Below are 21617 nucleotides of genomic sequence, written 5' to 3'. Positions count from 1 at the left end.
ACTGATGATGATGAACGTTCTGGTCGCCCTTCCACCAGCTCAACTCCTGACAATGTCACCAAAGTTCATGCAACCATCCTCGAAGATTGCAGGATGACAATCCACAACGTTTTGACACTGTTAGCCTATCATACGGAACTTGCCAACGCAGTTTGTCTGGTGACCTTGACATGAGATGAATCACCGCCAAGTCTGTCCTGAGGCTCCTGACTGATGAGCAAATGCAGCATTGCATGGAGGTCTGCACAGAGCTCAAGGAAATGGACAGAAATGACCCGAAGTTCCTCTCACATGCCATTATTATTATTATTTTTTTTTAATGTGAGGAAGAAGGAACCAAAGGCAACGAGCCTGTAAAACTGTTCCTTCCAAGAGAAAAACAAAATACAAGAGAGCCAAATTCAAGATCCATTCATTTCGAGAAGCCTGGACACACTGCGTTTGAGAGACTGGAGATCATAGGAGGCAGGAAATACAGCCAGAGGGAGACAGTTCCCGAGTTGACCTGTTGCATAAATAAAGGACTGGGAGTAACAGTTAACTCTTGCATTTGAGAGTTGGACAGAAAAGGGGTGAGAGTTTGCTGCTAGACGGGTGCTATGCGCCCGTCGTAGAGGTGGAGGAATGCATGCAGACAGTTCAGAGGAACAGTGACCATTGAAGTAGCGATAGAAAAGAGATAAAGATGCAACAGTGGTTAGGTTAGGTTAGGTTGTTGCTGAGTTTCACGCAAAAGTTGATGCACACGTGTTGCTCTTTCACATCCTCCATTATTAAGATCACAAAATTCACAAACTAACCCCCCCCCCCATACACACACAAAAAAAAATGTATAACACATCCACCCTGCACAACACCACTTGGCACACTAATAAACAAAGGGTGGGCACACTGCCACCTAGCACCCACACACTGTATGACAAGTGGTGTTCGCCCTTCTTTCAAATTTCCGGAAAGAGAAAGTACAAAATAAACCCACACAATCATGCACACATCATACATGCCCCAAGAAACCAACTTTTCTCGTCTGCTTCTAAAGTTTAGAAAACAGACATATTTTTATTCAGAATGGGAAGACTACTGTGAAATACAGTGATCCCTTAGTTATCACACACTTGGTTATAATGATCTGTGTCACCAAGGCAGGATGAAAGTCAGCACTCCTGCTCTAAATTGCATTTTCAGCTAAAAAACACCATTTTTGTGCACCTGAGCTGGCTTCTGCCGACAATGATGGTGCAGTGTCTGTGGTCTCCGATGGCTCTGAGTGAATCAAAGATGGGGCCCTCCTCGAGGAGTTAATTGCACTAACTCTACACCCCCCAGCATTGGAATGCCTTACCTCAGGTCCATATCAGGTCTTGCTATGGTATGTGTTTCTCCTTTATTGTGCCCTTTTAATCACTTTCTATCATTCTAACCATGCCTATGTGTGTTTCTGACATGATAACAGTGTGTATGTACTTAGTTGACCTTAACTGTCTAAAAGGGAAAATTTGGGCCTGTACTTGGGATGACAGGTACCAATTACAGTAAATCCCATAGGTTCTGTACTTTTGTTAACACATGCCATATTCCGTACCAATTTGCGTGACAGCCAAAGGATCACTGTAGTCTGTTAAGGAAAATAAGACTTCAGATTGGAAGATTACATAATCCTGAACCTTATTCCCACTTAAAGTTAGGACTAAATACAGTACAGACCACAAACACATTCACACATCACTCGAGTTATAAGAACTCTGGCTCCACCTCACAAGCATAGCCATCCAACATTTTTTTCTCCTTTATAAGTACAGTACACTAAACATACACATGTCAAGTTAAGTCATTCCATCAAATAATGCAATGAAAAATACATACAGCTAATACAGTTTACTAACCATCACTTGCACTTCGAGGTTTCAAAGGTGTTTTGTTCTTGAATGTGGCTACGGAGTTGTGGGAGATGGATCCACTGTCTGTTGCTGAAGATGAACTTAATATTCTTTTGCTGTGCTGAAATGACAGTATTGACAAAATTTGGGTACACTCTAAAACTGACACTACAGTTTTTTAACAATCTTAGGGGGAAAAAAAATAATGGGGGACACTCTACAACTTCTTTTTTGCACTACAATGGTAATACTGTACAGAATAAAGAAAAAATTAATGATACACTCAAGCTGATTTTGACAAACCTTTTCCGTGATTTCTCTCAGCTAAAAAATAAATAAATAAATAATAATTATTATTACAGTATTATAACACTGAGTCACATGAAGAGACAGACTGACAAATGAGGAAGTGATGGAGTATTGTGGTGGGGATGTGGATGTGATAGGAAGCGTTAGGAGAAACACATTAAGGTGGTTTGGCCATGTGGTGAGGATGGAAAGCGAGACTGATGAGGGGATGGTATGTGAGTGAGGTGGAGGAGAGGAGAGGAAGGGGGAGGGCCAAGGATGAGATGGAGGTATGGAGTGGAGAGGTATATGAGAGAGGGAGGTGTGAGCTGGGAGCAGTAAAATGGCAGGGGACAGGGTCACATGAAGGCAATTTGTTTGTGGCCATCCCTTACGGGATTAAGGCATCTGGCAATAGACAGATAGATAAAAAAAAGATTCAACAGCCATACAGTGACACCTTGGTTATAGTAAACTTGGTTACATCAGTTTTCTTTGTTACCGTGAGATGAAAATTTGCACTCCTGCCATTAAAGGACACTTTTGGGTTCAAAAACATCATTATCAAGCACCTAGGCTGGTTTCTGCCGACAATGATGGTATGGTGTCTGTGGTTTCAGAGGGCTTTGAGGGATTCAAAGATGGGGTTCTATTCAAGGAGTTAATCCCAGATGGTGGGGACCATTAACTCTCTACTCCTACCCTCCAAGCCCTTTATCAAAAGCCCATCTAAGGTCTCTCTATGGTACATATTTCTTCATTATTGCACACTTTTCACTGCTTTCTATTAACCTACCCATTCCTTTGTGTGTTTCTGATGCAATAACAGTATGTATGTATGTATGTGTTTAGTGGGCCTAAACTGTCATCAAGGGGAAAATTTGGGCTTGCACAGTACTTGTGATGCCTGATACCAATTAGGATAAATCCTATAGGTTCTGTGCTTTCACTATCATGCAATTCCATTGTCACTCACCACATCTGACACTGATTATGTACGATAGCCAAAGGATCACCGTAAATTATTCAACTGCATCAATGATGAGCTATTTTTGCTGTGCTGATATGACAATACTGAAAAAAAGACTACGGGACAATTTAAAATAATTCATATTCACCCTTTGACTATCAGGAAGTTATCCTCAAAGAAGCATCTATCTATTGCCAGCCGCTATAATCCCGTAAGGGGTGGCCATTTGACTTCGAGTTATTTGTTTTACGGGGAGGGCACTAACCCTCCACCAACCCACTTGTTGACACGTAGGAAGCACGTATGGTTTGGTTATATGGTCACCACCCAGCATTGTAAATGGTTTCTTGGCTTACAGGAAACCATTTGGCTTGTCACTCAATGTAAAGCCACCTGTAAGGGAAAGAAAAGCAATACGAAGTGACAGGAAAGATGGGAGAAAAAGCAAGAGAGGAGGGCAGGCACAGAAAAAGAATGATAAAGGCTAAGGAAGAAGTAGGCAGCACTACATCAAGTGAGTGGATGATGGTTGCCACCACCTACCACTAAAGACACATCAATTCATTATTTTATAAATAAACTCTGCCACACAAACATAGACAGCTGGCATTTTATATATATTTATACGATCCAATGGGCAAAATACTGTATTCAGGTCTCTAATATAACTTACAACCAAGTTTGTATCCACTGGATGGAATGATTAAAGGACGTTATTAAGAGCATGCTGTGTTTGGATATCAACAAAAAAATCTTCATCAAAAGAGGCTTCATCTGAATCACTTCTAATGTGGGAAATCTTAGTTGTGAGAAAAGCAACAGTCTGATGCCATCTAAGTATCAGATAAAGAAGATTGTTTTGTAGTCACATTCCTATGACCCAGTAAATTATTCATAACTACAGCTAGCTTTTTGCGATCATTGCCACAAGAATCAACTTTATTTTGATAGTAGCTATTCCTTTACGCCTTCACAGTGCAGACTGCTGCGTTTCTCACATATACATACTGTGACCAAGTTGCATCTGTTCTTTGTGAGTGCCATTTCTGTTCTCCTCTCCTACATTCTCTGTGGAGTGATTTCACTGATTGGCAAAGCCGGCGGGAATCATCGTGCATGGTTACAATCATCTCAAACTCAAGACAATGATGAGCAAAGACTGACTTGAAAACAGTGTTATGTAACTCAATTAATTCATAAAAAAGAAAGACCTGAAGAGTCAATGTTGTTTAAAAGCTGATAAGCATCATGGCAGATCAGATTCTGGTCAATATTCCCATAGTTTCTAAATCTTATTACCTTCCTATAAGAAGAGGGTTTAGGGATTTCAAAGCCAAAGATCATCAAACCATGGTCGGAAATCGAAGGATCAAGCACATCAATGACAACACCCACTGTGCTATTATAGCCAACAGGAGACAAAATCAAATTAAGGACATGTCCTGAAATATGTGCTGAGTGAGACATGCAATTAAAGGAATTATTCTGGTCAATCGGTTCAAAAACTCAGAGCAAATGGGTTTCAGTTGTGGATAGTCAATTCAGTACCTGAGGTCACCACAAACCAACATTCCCCCCAATTTAGAGTAAGAAAAAATGTCAAGAAACTCACCAATCTAAACCATGAAACATCTGCCAGTACCTCAATGCCTAGGTCAATAAATATTTGCAATTATCAAGGTCTGTTGATGAATTAACACTTCCAAAAGTTCAAAAGAAACTGAAGCAAAGTCACAGCTTGCTTGAGAGAAATCCGCAAGTACCACAGAGAAAATAACAGCCACATCACCACCCAGATGATCTGCAAGGGACCTGGGGATGCTTACTACTGAATATGTCTGAGGTATGACATTATGAATGCTACTGATATCAGAATCTAAGGGCCAGGTCTCCGTAAGGCATAGTGTTGCATCTGAACTCATTACAAGTCTGTCAGATTAATTTTGTTCTTAAGGCAGTGAATATTCAGCAAACCAATATTGAACTGTTCTGAGCTTGTTCAAATTTTTTTATAATGAAAAATCAGTGTTCTCTATTAACCTTTTATGGTGAGATATCATCACATGACAAGTTTTCTATCTATATATCCATAACCAAATGCCATAACCCTGTAAGGGGTGGCAGTATGTCTCCGAGTTTCTTGCTTTACGGAGAGGAGCACTAACCCTCCACTAACCTACTTGATGAATACATAGGGAACACGTACGGTTGGTTATATGGTTACTATCCAGCATCATAAATGGTTTCCTGGCTTACAAGACTATTAGGTTTGTCACTCAATGAAAAACCATCTGAGAAGGAAAGAAGAGTAATAAAATGTGACAGGAAAGATGGGAGAAACTGGAAGACAGGTGGGCCAACACAGAAAAAGAACAATAAAAGTGGAAGAAGAAGTAGGCACCACTGCTAAATGTAAAGTGGGCACCCGAATCAGTGATATCAGCAGTGATGAGCACCAATAAGAATTCACTATGGGGTGAATTCTTAATGGTGCAGGACCCAGACTCATGAGGATCAGTAGAGAGGGCACTTACTGGTTCATGCAATTTTTTCAGGGCAATTAAAAGCGCGGTATCCAAATTTCTGACAGCGGTGACACAGTAATCCAAATTTTGTTGTAAGCCCTACACCTATTTAACCCCACAAACATATATCCTTGGAAGTTAAGTACAGTCTTTCATACATCTGGTGATAGTTTTGATACAGCATACTTGCTGTCACCCTTCCCTTTGAGAAAACAAGATCCAGTGTAGCATCATGATCCAATGGCTATGCATGTCTGTGCTCTAATCTATAATATGTGTAACTATTTCATATATGGAATCATGAGGAAATCCCAGCAACATTAACCCACCCACACATGAAGACGTAATTTGGCTCTTTGGGTGTTTCCTGGCAAAAGCACAGACGTGAATCGAGTCCCAAAGTAGAAAAAAATTTGCCAAATAAAAAGTTTTCAGCCGATTCGTGTCAAATTTTGATGCATCCTAGCAGACCAGTCTAGTGTTCAATGTAAATACTGTACTTGGCAATCCTGTCAGCCCAGGCACGGGACAGAGCGTATCAGTATTCCACAGTATCTCACCACCAGCCAGGCGGGAGGGTAGCGCTCGGTCCCTCATCCCTTTAACTCCCTGTTTTCCCTGTCCCACCCGAGGCAAAAGCCACAATTGAAATATCATTATTGTATTGTGTTTGTGAATATCCGAGATGCTACCCAAAAGTTCCAGTTTGCAGTTTTGCCTTTTGCCGCTAAGAGGAGTCAGCAGCACTCCTTGTGCATCAGCGTGGCCCCGGCCGTGTCTGTGAGCAGATGTGTTGTTGAGTATTGTAAAGATGTGTAGGTGGTTTGGCAGTTTTGCAATGGCGGACCAAGGGCACAGGAATGTCAAGTTGATGCTGATTGTTTTCTTCGATATCCAAGGGACTGTTCACAAGCAATTCGTCCCACCCAGTCAATCTGCCAGCGGAAAATTTTACTGTGAAGTTGTGCAGCGCCTGAGAGAGAACATCCACCGCAAATGTCCAGAACAGTAATAGAACACGGACTGGGTCCTGCATCATGACAACGTCCCCGTCCACATATCAATTGTTGTCCAGCAGTTCCTGGCTTCCACTAATATGGCAGTCATTCCCCACCCACCCTATTCGCCTGAACTTGACCCCCCGCAACTTTTTCCTGTTTCCCAAGCCGCAATTACGACAGAAAGGGCGCCAATTTGACTCGATTGAGGAGTTCCAGACAGAATCGCAGGAGGTGCTCAAGACCATCATGCCTGAAGCCTTCCAGGGATGCATGGACTCGTGGAAAAAATGCTGAGACCACTGTAAACTTGCCCAAGGGGACTACTTCGATGACGACAGTGAGAACTAGGAGGTAATGTAACATATTTTCCTACAACATTCAAATTACTGGGACTTTTAGGTAGCATGTCGTATTGTGAAGTGACTGCGTCTATGGAAAATACATATATTGTTTGTAAGGCATTGGGGCAGGAGTCGTGTTTGTTACACAGGGGTTTACTACTCAGCTTCACCCTGCCACAACTGATCAGAGTATTTTACCTATATGGTGAAGCAAATGTTTTTATTGTGTGAAAGATATAGCACATGGATTAGTGAAATAATTGGCCAACCTTAGCAGGCGTTACGTACGCCATAGAGGTACGCCATAGTCGGGAAGGAACCAGGCGTCACATACGCCATAGAGGTATGCCATAATTGGGAAGGGAATACAGGGGAGGCTAGGATGGAATCATTGTGATAGTGATATACTGCGTATGGTTTAGTGTGAAATATATGTATGTAGTGCTGCGAGTGTTCGTGGAGAAATATATTGTGTGCATTGACTGAGTTAACGCAAACATAGTGCAAGGATGAGAGGCAACAAATACACCACAAAGCTACATACCTGAATAAAAATGTATTGCACCGTTCTCAGACACTGATATATTGCGTATGGTTTAGTGTGAAATATCTATCTATCTATCCATTGCCAGACGCCCCAATCCCATTCGGGGTGGCCACAAACAAATCGCCTCCACGTCGCCCTGTCCCCCGCCATTTCACTGCCCCGCTCTCATATACCTCTCCACCCCATCCCTCCATCTCATCCTCGGCCTCCCCCTTCCTCTTCCCCCCTCCATCTCACTCACATACACTCTCTTCGTCAGTCTTTCACCCTCCATCCTCTCCACATGGCCAAACCACCTCAGTGTACTCCTCCTAACGCTTCCTATCACATCCACATCCACACCACAACGCTCCTTTATATTCTCATTTGTCAGCCTGTCTCTCCATGTGACTCCACAGGCTCCTCTTAAATAACTCATTTCCACTGCTCTCACTCTTGACTTGTGTCCTTCCAGCAACGTCCAAGCTTCACTTCCATACGTTAGAGTTGGTATCACACTACTGTCATGTAGTAACTTTTTCACTTCCATGCTCACATCCCTGCTTCTTATCACTGCTTTCAAGGAACCAGCAACCTTTCTTCCCTGTTGTACCCTTTCAAGCACTTCACCCTCCAAACCTCCATCTTTACTCATCACACTATCCAAGTACTTAAACGTTCTCACATTTTCCAATTCCTCACCATCCAACCTCGCTGTACATTCACTGATTTCACCTCTCTCAAAGACCATCACTTTACTCTTCCCTACATTCACCTTTAGATTTCGTTTCTTACACATTCTCCCAAACTCATCCACCAAGCCTTGCAGCTCTCCTTAGCCTTCACTCAACAACAAAGTATCATCTGCAAACAACAGTACAGGGAGTTTCCAAACAATACCCTCTCTCACCAGGGCCACTCCAACATCCACTACCCTACCTTGTAGGGTAGTGTGGCGAGTGTTCGTGGAGAAATACTGTATACTGTGTGCATTGACTGAGTTAGCGCAAACATGGTGCAAGGATGAGAGGTGTCAATATGCCACACAGTCACATACTTGAATGAAAATGTATTGCACCGTTCTCAGACGGTGATAGATTACGTATTGGTTTTGTGTGAGATATACGTGTGTACTGCAGCGAGTGTTCGTAGAGAAATATATTGTGTGCATTGCCTGCGTTAGCGCAAACATAGTACAAGGATGAGAGGCGTCAATACGCCGCACAGCCACATACTTGAATGAAACATATTGCACCATTCTCAGACAGTGTTAGATTATATTATGGTTTTGTGTAAAATATACGTAAGTAGTGCAGCAAGTGTTCATAGGAAAACATACTAAATCATTTGCATAGTGTTGGTCTCGATAAAAGGTGTTGTGTGAGTGAATAAATCCTTTTTTTTTTTATTTTCACAGCAAATAACCCTAGCTCTCATTCTGAACTTGTTTTGTATTATATATAGAATTTGAAAAAATGGAAAGGAAGGACCTGTCTCATGAGGAGAGGCAGAAGGTCCTCTTTTAAGATGAGACGGGGAGCAAGGATGAGGAGAGGCCGAGCAATAAGTCAAGTGGCGAGGAGGACTGGGATGACGTCCCGTGCCGGTCCCATCAGGAGGCTTTGCCCTGACCACTACCACCACGGGAGCATACACCACCACCAGCAGCGGGACCCATGGCCCAGCCCTCGCCACCTCTAGGACCTCTTGCTCCAGCAGCCGTCCCAGTCTCTCCTCCTCTAGGCCCCACTGTCCCCTTGGCCAAGCCAATGTCACCGGTTGCTGGGCCAAGCTATGTGACACTAGCACCTGCACCTACCGCAGTGTCATCAGCACAGCAGGAGCAGAATGCGACTGTGACATCATCACCTGCCAGGTCAACAAGGATGCTGTCACCTTCTGATCTCATCCCTCCTGAAGTGCGGCAGCAACAACCATCGTCATCATCTTCCTTACCGGAGCCTTCACCACCACGACGAGGCCGTCGAGGTCAGCGGCCTGGCTAAAGGGGGCGGCCAAGGGGTGGCAGAGCAGGCTGAAGGGTGTCGGTAGGCCAACCCACTGCCACCACTGTGGCAGGTGTTACCACAGAGGATCCAGGGTGGAGCAGTGGCCCATTCACACCAAATAATGGACCCTTCACAGGATCCCCAGGAATGAAGGTGGATCTGCCAACAATTCCCTTACAGTTCTTTCAACTGCTTTTCACCCATGACTTTGTTGTCATATCGTGCCTGTGAGACCAACAAATACACAGCATTCCTGGGGACTGAGTTGGATGCCTGGTTTATCTGCAATGAAGAGGAGATGGCCAAGTTCCTAGGGCTGTACTTTTTCATGGGCATTGTGGACATGCCAACCATCAGGCACTATTAGAGAAGTTCAGAGCTCCATGACTATCCATGATTCTGGCAAGCAATGAGTGGGAGGCTTTTCAGGGCAACCTTGAAACACTTCCAAGCCTTCAACACCCCTGCTATACCCCAGGACAATCAAGATCGGCTCATCGGAGTTCACGAGGCGATGGAATACCACCTTCAGTGGTTCCAGTACACCTACCTGCCTGAGGAGAAACTCAGCCTCGACGAGGGCTCTCTAGGGTGGAAGGGCCGCCTCTGCTTCAGGGTGTACAACCTCATGAAGCCCTCGAAATATGGCATCAAGTTGTACATCCTGGCTGAGTCTTCCTCAGGCCATATCTGGAACTTTGAGGTGTACACGGAGCAAAAAAAGACTCTAGAGATCACCATCTGTGGCCTCATAGAACCGCTGAAGGACCAGGGATAAAAGTTATTCATGGATAACTATTATAACTCTGTGTCCCTGTGCGAACGCCTCTTCAGTGCAGGTACCTATGTGTGTCTGACCCTACACCTGGCAAGGGGAACACCGTAGCAGCTGCAGGCCATCACCAAGGCTAAGAGCTTGCCAGAGGAGGGTGTGACAGCAAGGCACAGAGACAATGTGATAGCGTTGTTGATGTGGAAGGACATGCGCATCATCAACATGGGGTCAACCTACCAAAGCAGGTTCGAGGGAAGGTAAGGGCTCCTGATGGGAGGACAACCAATGTCCAGAAGGTTGTGGACAAGCCCAACATGGTGGATGATTACAACTGGCACATGGGTGGGATGGATCATTTCAACCAAATGATCCAGTATTACCCCATCCAAAGGCAAACCGTGAAGTGGAAGAAGAAGATCATCTTTTACTTCATCCAAATGGCCATCTTCAAAGCGTTCGCCTTATACAAGAAATGTACACGTGGGACAGTGACTCTCCTTGACTTTCTGGAGCATATCATCCTCAAGCTCCCGCAATTTCATGAAGAGGATTGGCTCACACCACGCCATGCCCCTGACCTTCCAACCAGACAGCCAGCAGCACCTCGAGCTGGCACTCAGGAGCCAGTTCCGGCACCTGCAGCAGCACCAGCACAGGTGGCAACACCACCATCACCTGCAGCAGCGCCAGCATGGGTGCCAACATCACCATCACATACAGTTGCTGGTCTGTCGGGAGAACCTGCCGCTGCTGCCATGCCTGGCCCTGCAGCTGCACCTCCAGCAAGACAGGGCCAGGGAACACCAGGAGGACATCCAACCAAACGTCGTCGAGTAATTAACGACACAGTCCGATTGGACCACACACTGGGCCATCGTTGGGAGAGGATCCCAAACTGGAGGAGGCTCAAGTGTGCCTTGTGTGCCCTGATGAAGATCAGGAGAGACACTAGTCATATGTGTCCTGTATGTGATGTGCCGCTTTGCGTGGGTGATTGCTTTGAACAGTACCATGCTGATCGAAGTATTCCCTAGTAGAGCACACACACACACACACACACACACACACACACACACACACACACACACACACACACAGCGAATGGACGTCTCTTGACTGCTCCCAGGCCCAGGCCCAGCCACCGCTGCAAACCTTAAGTAGTTTTCAGGAATTATGTTTGTCCTGTCTCCTATGGTCTTGTTTAAGTTTAAAATATAGACTACCAAAAATGTAAAGATTTATTGGTAAGAGTATACATGAATGTTTGTAGTACTTTCAGTAACAGATGTTTTTGGTACTGTAACCAACCTCAAACATGGCCAATAATGTAAACATTGAGGGACTCGAATTTCCAGGATTTGATAGAAATACTAATGTCATTGATCTGGTTGAAACATTGATTATGAGGATTAGTGAACTTGAAAAGAAAGTGGAGAACCTAGTGTTAAAGGACGTGTCTGAAAATACGGAGATTACTATACAGAGTCTGATCCAGTCCAATGAGACGGCGAATGAGAAGATCAGAAATTTGAAGTGTGAAAATATCAAACTAAGGAGAAAACTAAAAGAGAGTACTAATAAAACAGAGAAGGTGAGTAGTGTATTAGATGAGCATAAGGCAAAGTGGGCACACGTAGAAGCAGAACAGAAAGAAGTGGTCAGCTTAAGAGAAATCATCCAGGAAGAAAGGGAAATGAACAAGAAAAAAATGGAAGAAAATGTAGTGAAAATACTGAAGAAAAAAGAGAAAATAGTGAGAGAAACTGTAGAAAGGAACAGATGTGTGGTAATATTTGGAAACGGAGGAGGAAGAAAAGGTTAGATCCGTGAGACTCGAGAGAGACACGAACCTGGTGAGAGGAATATTAGGCAAGATTGATCCCAAAGGAGACAAGTGGGTAAAAGAAATTGAGGAAGTAAGGAGGATAGAGCCTTATAAGAAAGGGGAAACAAGACCAATGAGAGTCAAGTTGTCCTCAGAAAGTGTAGTACATGATATACTTAAAGTGATCTGGAAATTAAGCAAAGAGGCAGGGATGGAAAATATTATAATAAGAAAAGATTTGAATGAAGAAGAAAGAGAAGTTTTAAAATCATTGAAGGAACAAGTAAAGGAAAAAAATGATAAGAGGACAGAGGAAGAATGTAATACCTGTACTTTTTTTTGAAGAGTGATGGATATGAAAGTACGGAAGTGGTATGTAAGGAAATAGAAGTGAAGGAAACTAAGGGGGATGGCTATGAAAGATCAGAAATTGAAGAAGTGGTACTGACGGAGAGAAGGAGAGAAGAGGGTATAAAAAACATCAAAAATAATTTGAAGGTGGTATATACTAATGTTGATGGTTTAATATCGGCAAGGCTTGAAATTATCGATTTCTTGAGAGAACATGAACCTGATGTCGTGTACTTTGTAGAGACCAAATTAAGAGAAGATATTGATGTTCATTTGGGAGATGGTAAATACAAACTGTGGAGAAGAGACAGAAAAGAAAAAACGGGAGGAGGAGTGATGATAGCAGTGAAGAACAACATAAAATGTAGACACCGTGGAAATGGCAAAAGGCAGGGCTGAAGTGATATACTGTATATGAAATTAGAAACTGAAAAGAATGTCAAGGGAGGTATGGCGGTAGTGTATGTTCCCCCTAAGATGAGAGCATGGAATGATGACAAATACCAGGAAATGTTGTCAGATATGGCTAGTTATTTACAAAAAATAATTGAAAAAAGCAACAATATAATTTTGGTGGGTGACTTTAACTGTAAAGAGGTGAACTGGGAGGAATGGGACTCAGGAGACAGCGAGGATTCGTGGGGCTCTATATTAATAAATATAATAATAATGTGACGACGCAATGGGTCAAAGAGGAGACACGAGACGAGGACACACCAGCAAGGTTAGATTTACTGTTTACCAAAGAACCCGATGTAATAGAATCATTGAAATATTTCTGCCCTATAGGAAAAAGTGATCATGTGGTCACTGAGTTCCAGATGATAATAGGGAATGTTGAGCCAAGAGATGAGCTTCATAGACAGGGAAGATACAACTTTGGGAAAGCAAATTTTACAGGATTGAGAAAATTTTTTGAAAACGCAGATTGGAGAAAATTCAGAGAAACAAGAGAGATACAGAGGAAGTGGGATATCTTTCTAGACCTCTATAATTTAGGAGTGGAAAAATTTGTACCAAGAGTAAGAGAGAAAGAAAACAGGGAAAAGGAGTGGTTTAACTGAAGGTGTATGATAACAAAAAAAGAGAGGGATAAGGTGTGGAACACCTGGAGAAAGAGAGGTAACAACAGAACAAAGGAAGAATATAAAAGAACTAGAAATTAATACACAAGAATACGTAGAGAAGAAGAAAGGAATATTGAAAAAGGTATAATAGACAAATGCAAGGATGAACCTGAACTGTTTTACAGATTTGTTAATGGCAAACTGAAACAAAAGGAGGGAATCACCAAACTGAAAGTAAAAGGAGAGGCCTATAAAGATGCAGCAATGCAAGCTGAAATAATGAACAAATGTTTCCAATCGGTTTTCACTAATGAAAAAGAGTTTGTGGACGGGGAGGGAGTGATTAGAAATGTCTATCTATCTATCTATTGCCAGACGCCACAATCCCGTAAGGGGTGGCCGTTTGACTTTGAGTTACTTGTTTTACGGGGAAATGTACCAGTGATAAAAGATATAAAAGTGGAGGTACAGGAAGTGTATAAATTACTGGAAACTCAAGATGTAAGGAAGGCCCCAGGACCTGATGGAATTTCTAAATGGGTACTGAAGGAATGCAGAGAACAACTGGTGGATCAAATTCACAGTTTAATCGTGTGTTCTCTGGAAGAGGGGAAAGTGCCACAAGAATGGAAGAGCCCAAATATGGTACCAATTTAAAAGGGAGGAAACAGGGAAGAACCCCTGAATTACAGACCAATGTCTCTAATCAGCATGGTTGCTAAATTGTGTGAGAGAATCCTGAAAGACAGATAGATAAAATATCTAGAAGAGATTAATATTTTGGCTGAATGTCAGTTTGGATTCAGAAGTGGAAGGTCATGTGTTTCCAACCTGTTGAGCTTTTACTCAAGAGCGATTGATGTGGTACAGGAGAAAGATGGTTGGGTGGATTGTGTGTACTTAGAGAAGGCCTTTGACAAGGTACCTCATAAGAGACTAATGTGGAAACTAGAATACACTCAATCCTCGTAAATCGCGTGTTCATAAATCACAGATTCGTAAATCACGGCTAAGTGGCTGTCAGACTGCCGGCACCCTTAAATCGCTGTTAAGTCACGAAAATCGTGGACCTAGGCACCGAAGTGGGCCTTTTCCGAGGAGAATCTTAAACCGCGGCATTCTATTTGAAAATCGCGACCTAACAACCAATCACCACCCGTCCCTGGTGGCAAGTGTGCATACTATTGCCGCCAAGTTGTTGTTGTTCTTCCCACCAATCCGCACACTACAGACCATCGCCGTGGAATACAAGAGCTACCTGCCTTTTTTTTGTGCACCTTCCCCCCCTGCCTCCTACCTTCCATGGCCCCTCCCGAACCCCCGATGAAGCGCTCTAAGCAGTATGGCATCAAGAAGCAGCCGCCGTTGTTGTACAGTCAACGTTTGGAGCTCATTTGTCGTGTTGAGAAGGGAGAGAAGTTTTCAAGGCTGGCGAAAGAGCTCCTTGGGAAGAAGGAGCTCAGTGATTTGCTTGTTTCCGTAGACTTGGCCAAGGAGATTGTGAAATCCACTGAACATGATGAGGAAAGGTGTAGTGAGAGTACTGGTTACCTAGAAAAAGCTGTGCGTTTTTACAAGGAATTGCATAATCGCAGTGTTAATGAGAAACATCAGGAACTCACCAACCACTATTTTGCCCGGGTAAGGGCAGAAGCTGAGCCTGAACCACAGCCTGGCCCTTCACACACTGAGAACGTGGATGACGTAGCATCTGTCATGTCTGAGGCAGACTTTGAGGGCTTCCTGAGGGAGGCAGAGGAGCTGGAGAAGGAAGAACAGCATGAGGGAGCACCCCCACCTCATGCTGAGAGGTTCTAAGTTCATCCCAACACCACCCCATTCCATTCACTTAAGCAGTATCGTCATAAGATTAAGGTGAGATCCCTTAACATTGCTTATTTCTATTAAATACATGCACTGAATATTCCTAAATTTGAATGTTTGTGTTTGATGGTGCTTAGATAGGTGTAGGTAGGGTACTGTGGGGGGTGGTTGGCCAAAGTCCAGACCCAAATTCATTTTTCACATAAGAGTTATTATTTATAAACCACAGAATTTGTAAATCGCGGCAGTGGTCCAGACCCAAATTGCCACGATTTACGAGGATTGAGTGTATATAGGAGGACTGAAGGGGAAACTCCTGGAATGGATGAGAGACTTTTTGAGAGACAGACAAATAAGGACAGTAATAAAGGATAGGATGTCTGGATGGAGGGAAGTAACATGTGGAGTCCCTCAAGGCTCGGTGTTGGCGCCAGTAATGTTCCTGATTTACGTAAATGATATGGTAGATGGAGTGAATAGTTATGCAAGTCTGTTTGCTGATGATGTAAAGATCTTGAGGAAGGTAGAGGTTGAGGAGGATTGTAAAATGCTGCAGGAGGATCTGGATAGGATACATGATTGGAGCCAGATGAGGGAAACGAAATTTAATATAAAGAAATGTAAAATATTGGAAATGGGTAAAAGTACCAGGAGGCTATCACTGAATTATTTGATGGGTAATGAATGAATCACAAAAAGGAGAGAAGAGAAAGATTTGGGAGTGCTGGTCCGAGATAGTTTGTCACCTGAAAACACATTAACAAGATAGTTAGAGAGACGTATAAACTCTTGACTAACATAAGAGTAGCATTTCATTATATGGATGAGATGATGAAAAAATTGATAGTGGCCATGATCCGCCCCAGGTTAGAATATGCAGTGGTAGTGTGGTCCCCACACAAAAAGAAAGATATAAACAGGATTGAGAGAATACAAAGAACAGCAACCATGATGGTCCCCAGTCTGGCAGATCTGTCGTACAGAGAGAGGCTGGAAAAGCTGGATTTGCCTACCTTAGAGGAAAGGAGAAAGAGGGGAGACATGATTGCAGTGTTCAGGACCATGGTGGGAGTTGATAAAATTGACCAAGAAGATCTGTTTTTATGGGATAAGAGAGCAACGAGAGGACACAGAATGAAATTGAAAAAGTTAAGCTGCTTGAAGGATATCAAGAAATATAACTTTCCTTACAGAAGTAAAGACTTATGGAATAGCCAGGACAAAGAGATCGTCCAGTCTAAAAACTTAAATGAGTTTAAAGTTAAATATGACTTACTGAGAAAGAGCGCCGGGAACCCACGAGCATAGCACATTTCGTGTATATCACAATTAGGTATATTAGGGAAATCCATAAGTATTTGGAACGACTTAGACGAAAAGGTGGTGCAGGAGAAAAACATTCATGTGTGTAAAGGTAGACTAGATAAATGTGGATATGAAGACAGGACAACACGAGCATTGCTCAATTCCTGTATACTACAAATACCGGGAGGTAAATACAAATAGGTAAATACACACACACACACACACACACACACACTACATAACTCCTAATATTCAAACCCCTCAAGGTCCTGCCAGCAGTTAACCAACTCTGAAGGATGTGAGTTCTGTATTTTGTTGATTTGTATATTGACCTATTTCTATATTTCTATATTTACATAAATGAATACTGTTTTTTACATATACACATATGAGATGGAATAAGTACAGCTTCAATATCACTAGCTAGCAAAAAGGCTAGTGGTCATGTCGAGTTTCTGAGAGCACTTGATAAAAGCTTATGAAATTTTACATGTATCCTTTGAATAAAACAAAAATCTAGCGAGCTACGTATGTTGGTGTGGGTGAGGCGGGAAAAATTGTTCTTTATCGTCCAGGTACTTGAAATAAATTAGTCGCATCAATGTTTTGAAAACATCTTGAGAAAGCATATAAAATTCTGCATCTGTACACACACACACACACACACACACACAAAAGAAAAGAAGAAGAAGAAGAAAGCCTTTGCGAGCATAATTTTTAGGTACAGGCAAGGGAAAAAGAGTGTCTTATCTCGCTTGCAGGCAAAATATGCAGCGCGCTAGGAGGAGTATTCTACCTTTGTCGTCCATTTACTCGAAAAGTATTGGACGTTTCAATTTCCTGACGATACCAAAAGAAAGCCCATGAAATTCTACATAAGCTGATGAAATAAAACCATAACCTCTGCAAGAAAACATCTTTGCTAGAGAGCCATGAACAAAAAATCTGTTCCCTGTAGGTAATTACTTTTAGTTTCTAGCTATTTTCTCAAAAACTAAAAATCATATAAAAAGGCCGCAAAATTTACTAGAAAGCTGACGAAATTCTCTTTCGATACATGCAATTACAATTAGAGGTATGATGGAAAACATTTGAGCTATGATGCTGGGAAGTGAGATTGACATTCCCAAATGTTTATTCACACCAGCCTAATATACTTCTATTCGTACTTTTCTTATTCTTTTTTTGCTTATCAGCTAGAACAAACATCGGCAAATAAGATGATGTAGTTTTATGGCAATATATATACGTCTGGGTGGCAAAAATAATGTAAGAATACATGTTTTCATAGGCGGGTGGGGGTGCTGGTGGAAAGGGGGGTGGAATAAAAACCTTAGCTAAAAAATTTACCAAAACTTACTGTGTGCGAGAGGGTTAATTTTTGGTAAAACTTATTCTTTGGGTGCAGAAACAATGAAATTAGGCTCCTCATCAAATAACGAGCACATTGCTCTCTTGGTATCCACCTCTGCCTTCTCCAAAGGAAGTTTAATTATAAAAAAAAATGGTGTTTTTCTCTCTACAGGTGGTGACTGGATGGTCCTGAGGGAAGCTTTAATGCTCCCAGACACTAAGGCACTATCTGCCTTAACCCCCTTCTTTGTACTTATGACAACTACCAGTACCTGCTGTTCTCTCTCCTGCACTGCATCTGTCTGAAACCGACCCCTTCAATTCCTCAAACCCTAAAGTACTAAGCTTGTCGATCGAGCTTTTTGCGCAATTTCTTACAAGGACAAGCAACGCCGATCGTGCAACATCCACAAAAAACTGGCAGCAGCTGGCTCCACCCTGGCTGTGATGTAGATGGCTTCTAACCAATCAGAACTAAGTGTTGGACACACCAGAAGGGAGACCCAGGCCCATACCCAGGTGGTGGGGGTGTACCCCCTACCTCCCTCTTGCCACATTCCTCTACCCCACTACCTTGCTACTACCCTACCTCCCACCACTCTTCTCACCACCGCCACCCCTCCCACACCCTCCTCCTGCATCCCCCCCCCTCCCATGTGGATCCCCCCCATGTCCCCCCCTAGTCATCTGGGGGAAGGGTATTTCCCCCTTACCCTCTCTCCACGTCCCTGTACTCCACTGGGGCCCTTCCTTTGTGTCTGGTGGTGGTCTCCTCCCATTCCTCCATCCCCATACACCCCCTCCTGGCCTTACCACCTCACATCACCACCCCCCCACCCCCACCCCCACCCCCACCCTAGCATGCAGTATCTTTACCTCCCCGGCCTCGAATATTTTGTGTATTTTTTACGCTTTATGGCGCGTGTTTTTTAATCATTACCTGTAATTTATTCGTGTCTTTGCATACAGATACGCACATCACAATTATTTAAGCTGTCTGTATTCAAAACCCATTCAATAAAGAAATTTTATTTTCCCCAGCTAGATTTCACAGCCTCAAGGGGAGGGAAGGGGAAGAGGAAAGGGGGAGGGGAGGTTAGGTGATGGGAGGGGAGGGAAGGGGAGGAGACAGGAGGGGAGGGAAGGGAAGGGGAGGGAGGGGACGAGGTATGGGGAGGGGAGAGGAGGGGAGGATCATTTTTACTATTTAACGTATTTTTAGTGGGAGGGGTTCATGACCATTTTCTCTAGCTAGATTTGACAGCTCGACAAGGAGGGGAGGGAGGAGGGGAAGAGGGAGGGGAGAGGAGGGGAGGGAAGGGAAGAGATGGGGAGGGAGGGGATTGGAGGTATGGAGAGAGGAGAGGAGGGGAGGATAATTTTTACTATTTATCATGTTTATTGGAGGGGTTTGTCATCATTTTATTTTTTTCTAAGCACATTACAATGGTTTATAATATCTATACACACCAAAAAAAAAAACTGATTTTGGTGATTTTAGTACGTATTTTTGTAAAGAAAACAGGTCAGAGCGGCGTATTTTCTTTCTCGTCGGGGCCATGACAGGTAATTATTATCAACTTTGACAGGCCATATCTTGGTAACTATTGGGTCTAGGAGGGTGAGGTTTGTGTTTTCAGGTGTGTAAATTCAAGCTCTATAAAAATCAAGCATAAAACTTTTAACCTCTAAGAAAGTCGAAAAATAGGCCTGTTTTGGCGTCCTTGGGGTAGTCGAGGCTGGAGAATTGCATACCCTACGGGTTAATTTCATTTTTCATGATGTCAGCAATAGAGATGTACCTATACCAAAATTTTGACCAATACCAATACCACAAAACTGGACCAATACCAGTGCACTGGAGACCAGTCTATTAGGCTGTTACCCATACTTGTGCAACTTTCTTTTTTTCAAGTTTGTCATTAAACTACTACACACCATGTACTCAAAATAATATGATATTAAATAACTGGACATTACCAATAATTTAATTTTCATCCCCACAAAACATCTAAATTCTATTTAACAAAATAACTTCCAGCAAGTGATATGCTACACACTAAATTCCTTTTAAATACCGGTAGTATTGGCAGAAAATCAGCCGATAGTGATTCCAATACTCTAAAAATGGTCCGATACCACCGATATCGATACATCAGTACATCTCTATTCAGCAAATTACCCGGCAAAGAAGGGGCACCCTTTGTCAATTTTTATGATGGTCTGGAGGAGGAATAGCCATATGATGACATTGGCAAAAGAAGTGATGAGGAGGTGGATGATGATGACTGGAAGGAGGAGGAGTAGGCAAATACAATTAAGATGATGACGATGACGATGATGATAATGATGATGATGATGATGACGATGATGAAGAGCAGGAGAAGGAGGAGTAGATAAACAATGATGATGATGATGATGATGATGATGATGATGATAAGGAGGAATAGATAAATGATGATGATAATGATACAGAGTAGATATATGATGATGATGATGATGATGACAATAAGTAGATAAATAATAACACTGATGATGATACGGAGGAGGAGGAGGAGGACGAGGAGCAGATATATAATGATACTGATGATGATGATAAGGAGAAGGAGAAGAAAGAACCAACCTGGGTATATTGCTGCACTAATATAATCTCTGGAATGTGTTTATTGATGGGCAGCAACACGGGCGGGCAGTCCTCACGTGTCACAATCAACCGCTCATCTCCAGCCTCTATATACCCACCACCATCACTCTTTTTAAGCATGAGTCTGAAAGAAAAGTACAGGTAAGTTCTTGCTACTAATCATCATCTTTTGTGTTTGATGTTAACCCCTAGAAGACGGGTCTGCATATGCTGTCCATGGGTACTAGGGCCAAAAAGATGGGTGTCCACATATGCAGTCATGCCCCCCCACCCCCCAAATGCACCGCACCCACCGTACCCCCATACCACCACACCCACAAACCACCTGCCACCCACCTCTACCCTCACCCCCTCATCCCGACCCCCTGCCCTCCCCCCACCACTCCACCCCCAAACCTCCACCACCCCCCAACTCCACCCATTGTCCCCCAATACCCTCCACAGCCCTCTACCACCTCTCACCCCTACCCCCTTCCCCCAAGCCCCCCACAACCACCAATCCCCCAACTGCTTCCCCATCACCCCTCACTCCCCCCATCACCCCCTACCACCCTCCCTCTACCCCCATCACCACCCCAACCCCATATCCTCCAAACCCCCACCCCCCCAAACAACCCCACCCTTCCAACCCCCAATGCCACCCCCACCCTCATACCCCCCCACTTACCACCCTCACCCATCACCCCCCATCCCCATCCTACCCCTCCGCCCCCACCCCCAACCTTCACCCGAGCACCCAGTCCCCATCCCCACACCATCCCACAACCCCCACACCCTTCCACACCTACTCCCCCACAAATCCCCTGCCATATCGCACTCACTGATTATGCCTGTCCTAAGTGTATGTCAAAACATTACGATGCCTGCCTTTTAGGGGTTAAATCCACATTATTTAACAGAAAAATTATCTGTTACAGTTCCATTGTTACTGGTACC

At 43.4% G+C, this 21617-nt stretch overlaps 1 protein-coding gene across 1 annotated transcript in view; it reads right to left on the bottom strand.

Annotated features, from left to right (window-relative positions):
- The window catches only part of Zwilch (zwilch kinetochore protein), a 200053-nt gene extending 179252 nt beyond the window's left edge, over positions 1 to 20801 (bottom strand). The window contains exons 1-2 of the mRNA XM_080286254.1: positions 20661 to 20801; positions 1884 to 1998 (exon numbers count right to left, since the gene is read on the bottom strand). Coding sequence (XP_080142380.1) covers positions 1884 to 1998; positions 20661 to 20801 — 256 coding nt within the window. The remainder of the gene's footprint in view (positions 1 to 1883; positions 1999 to 20660) is intronic.
- Positions 20802 to 21617: the final 816 nt, after the last annotated feature.

The sequence above is a fragment of the Coenobita brevimanus genome, chromosome 110, assembly GCF_032717465.1.
Source record: "Coenobita brevimanus isolate Jiangsu-jjx chromosome 110, ASM3271746v2, whole genome shotgun sequence".
Taxonomy (NCBI): Eukaryota; Metazoa; Arthropoda; class Malacostraca; order Decapoda; family Coenobitidae; genus Coenobita; species Coenobita brevimanus.
Note: the sequence above shows the minus strand (reverse complement) of the source record. Positions and strands in the feature narration are given on the sequence as shown.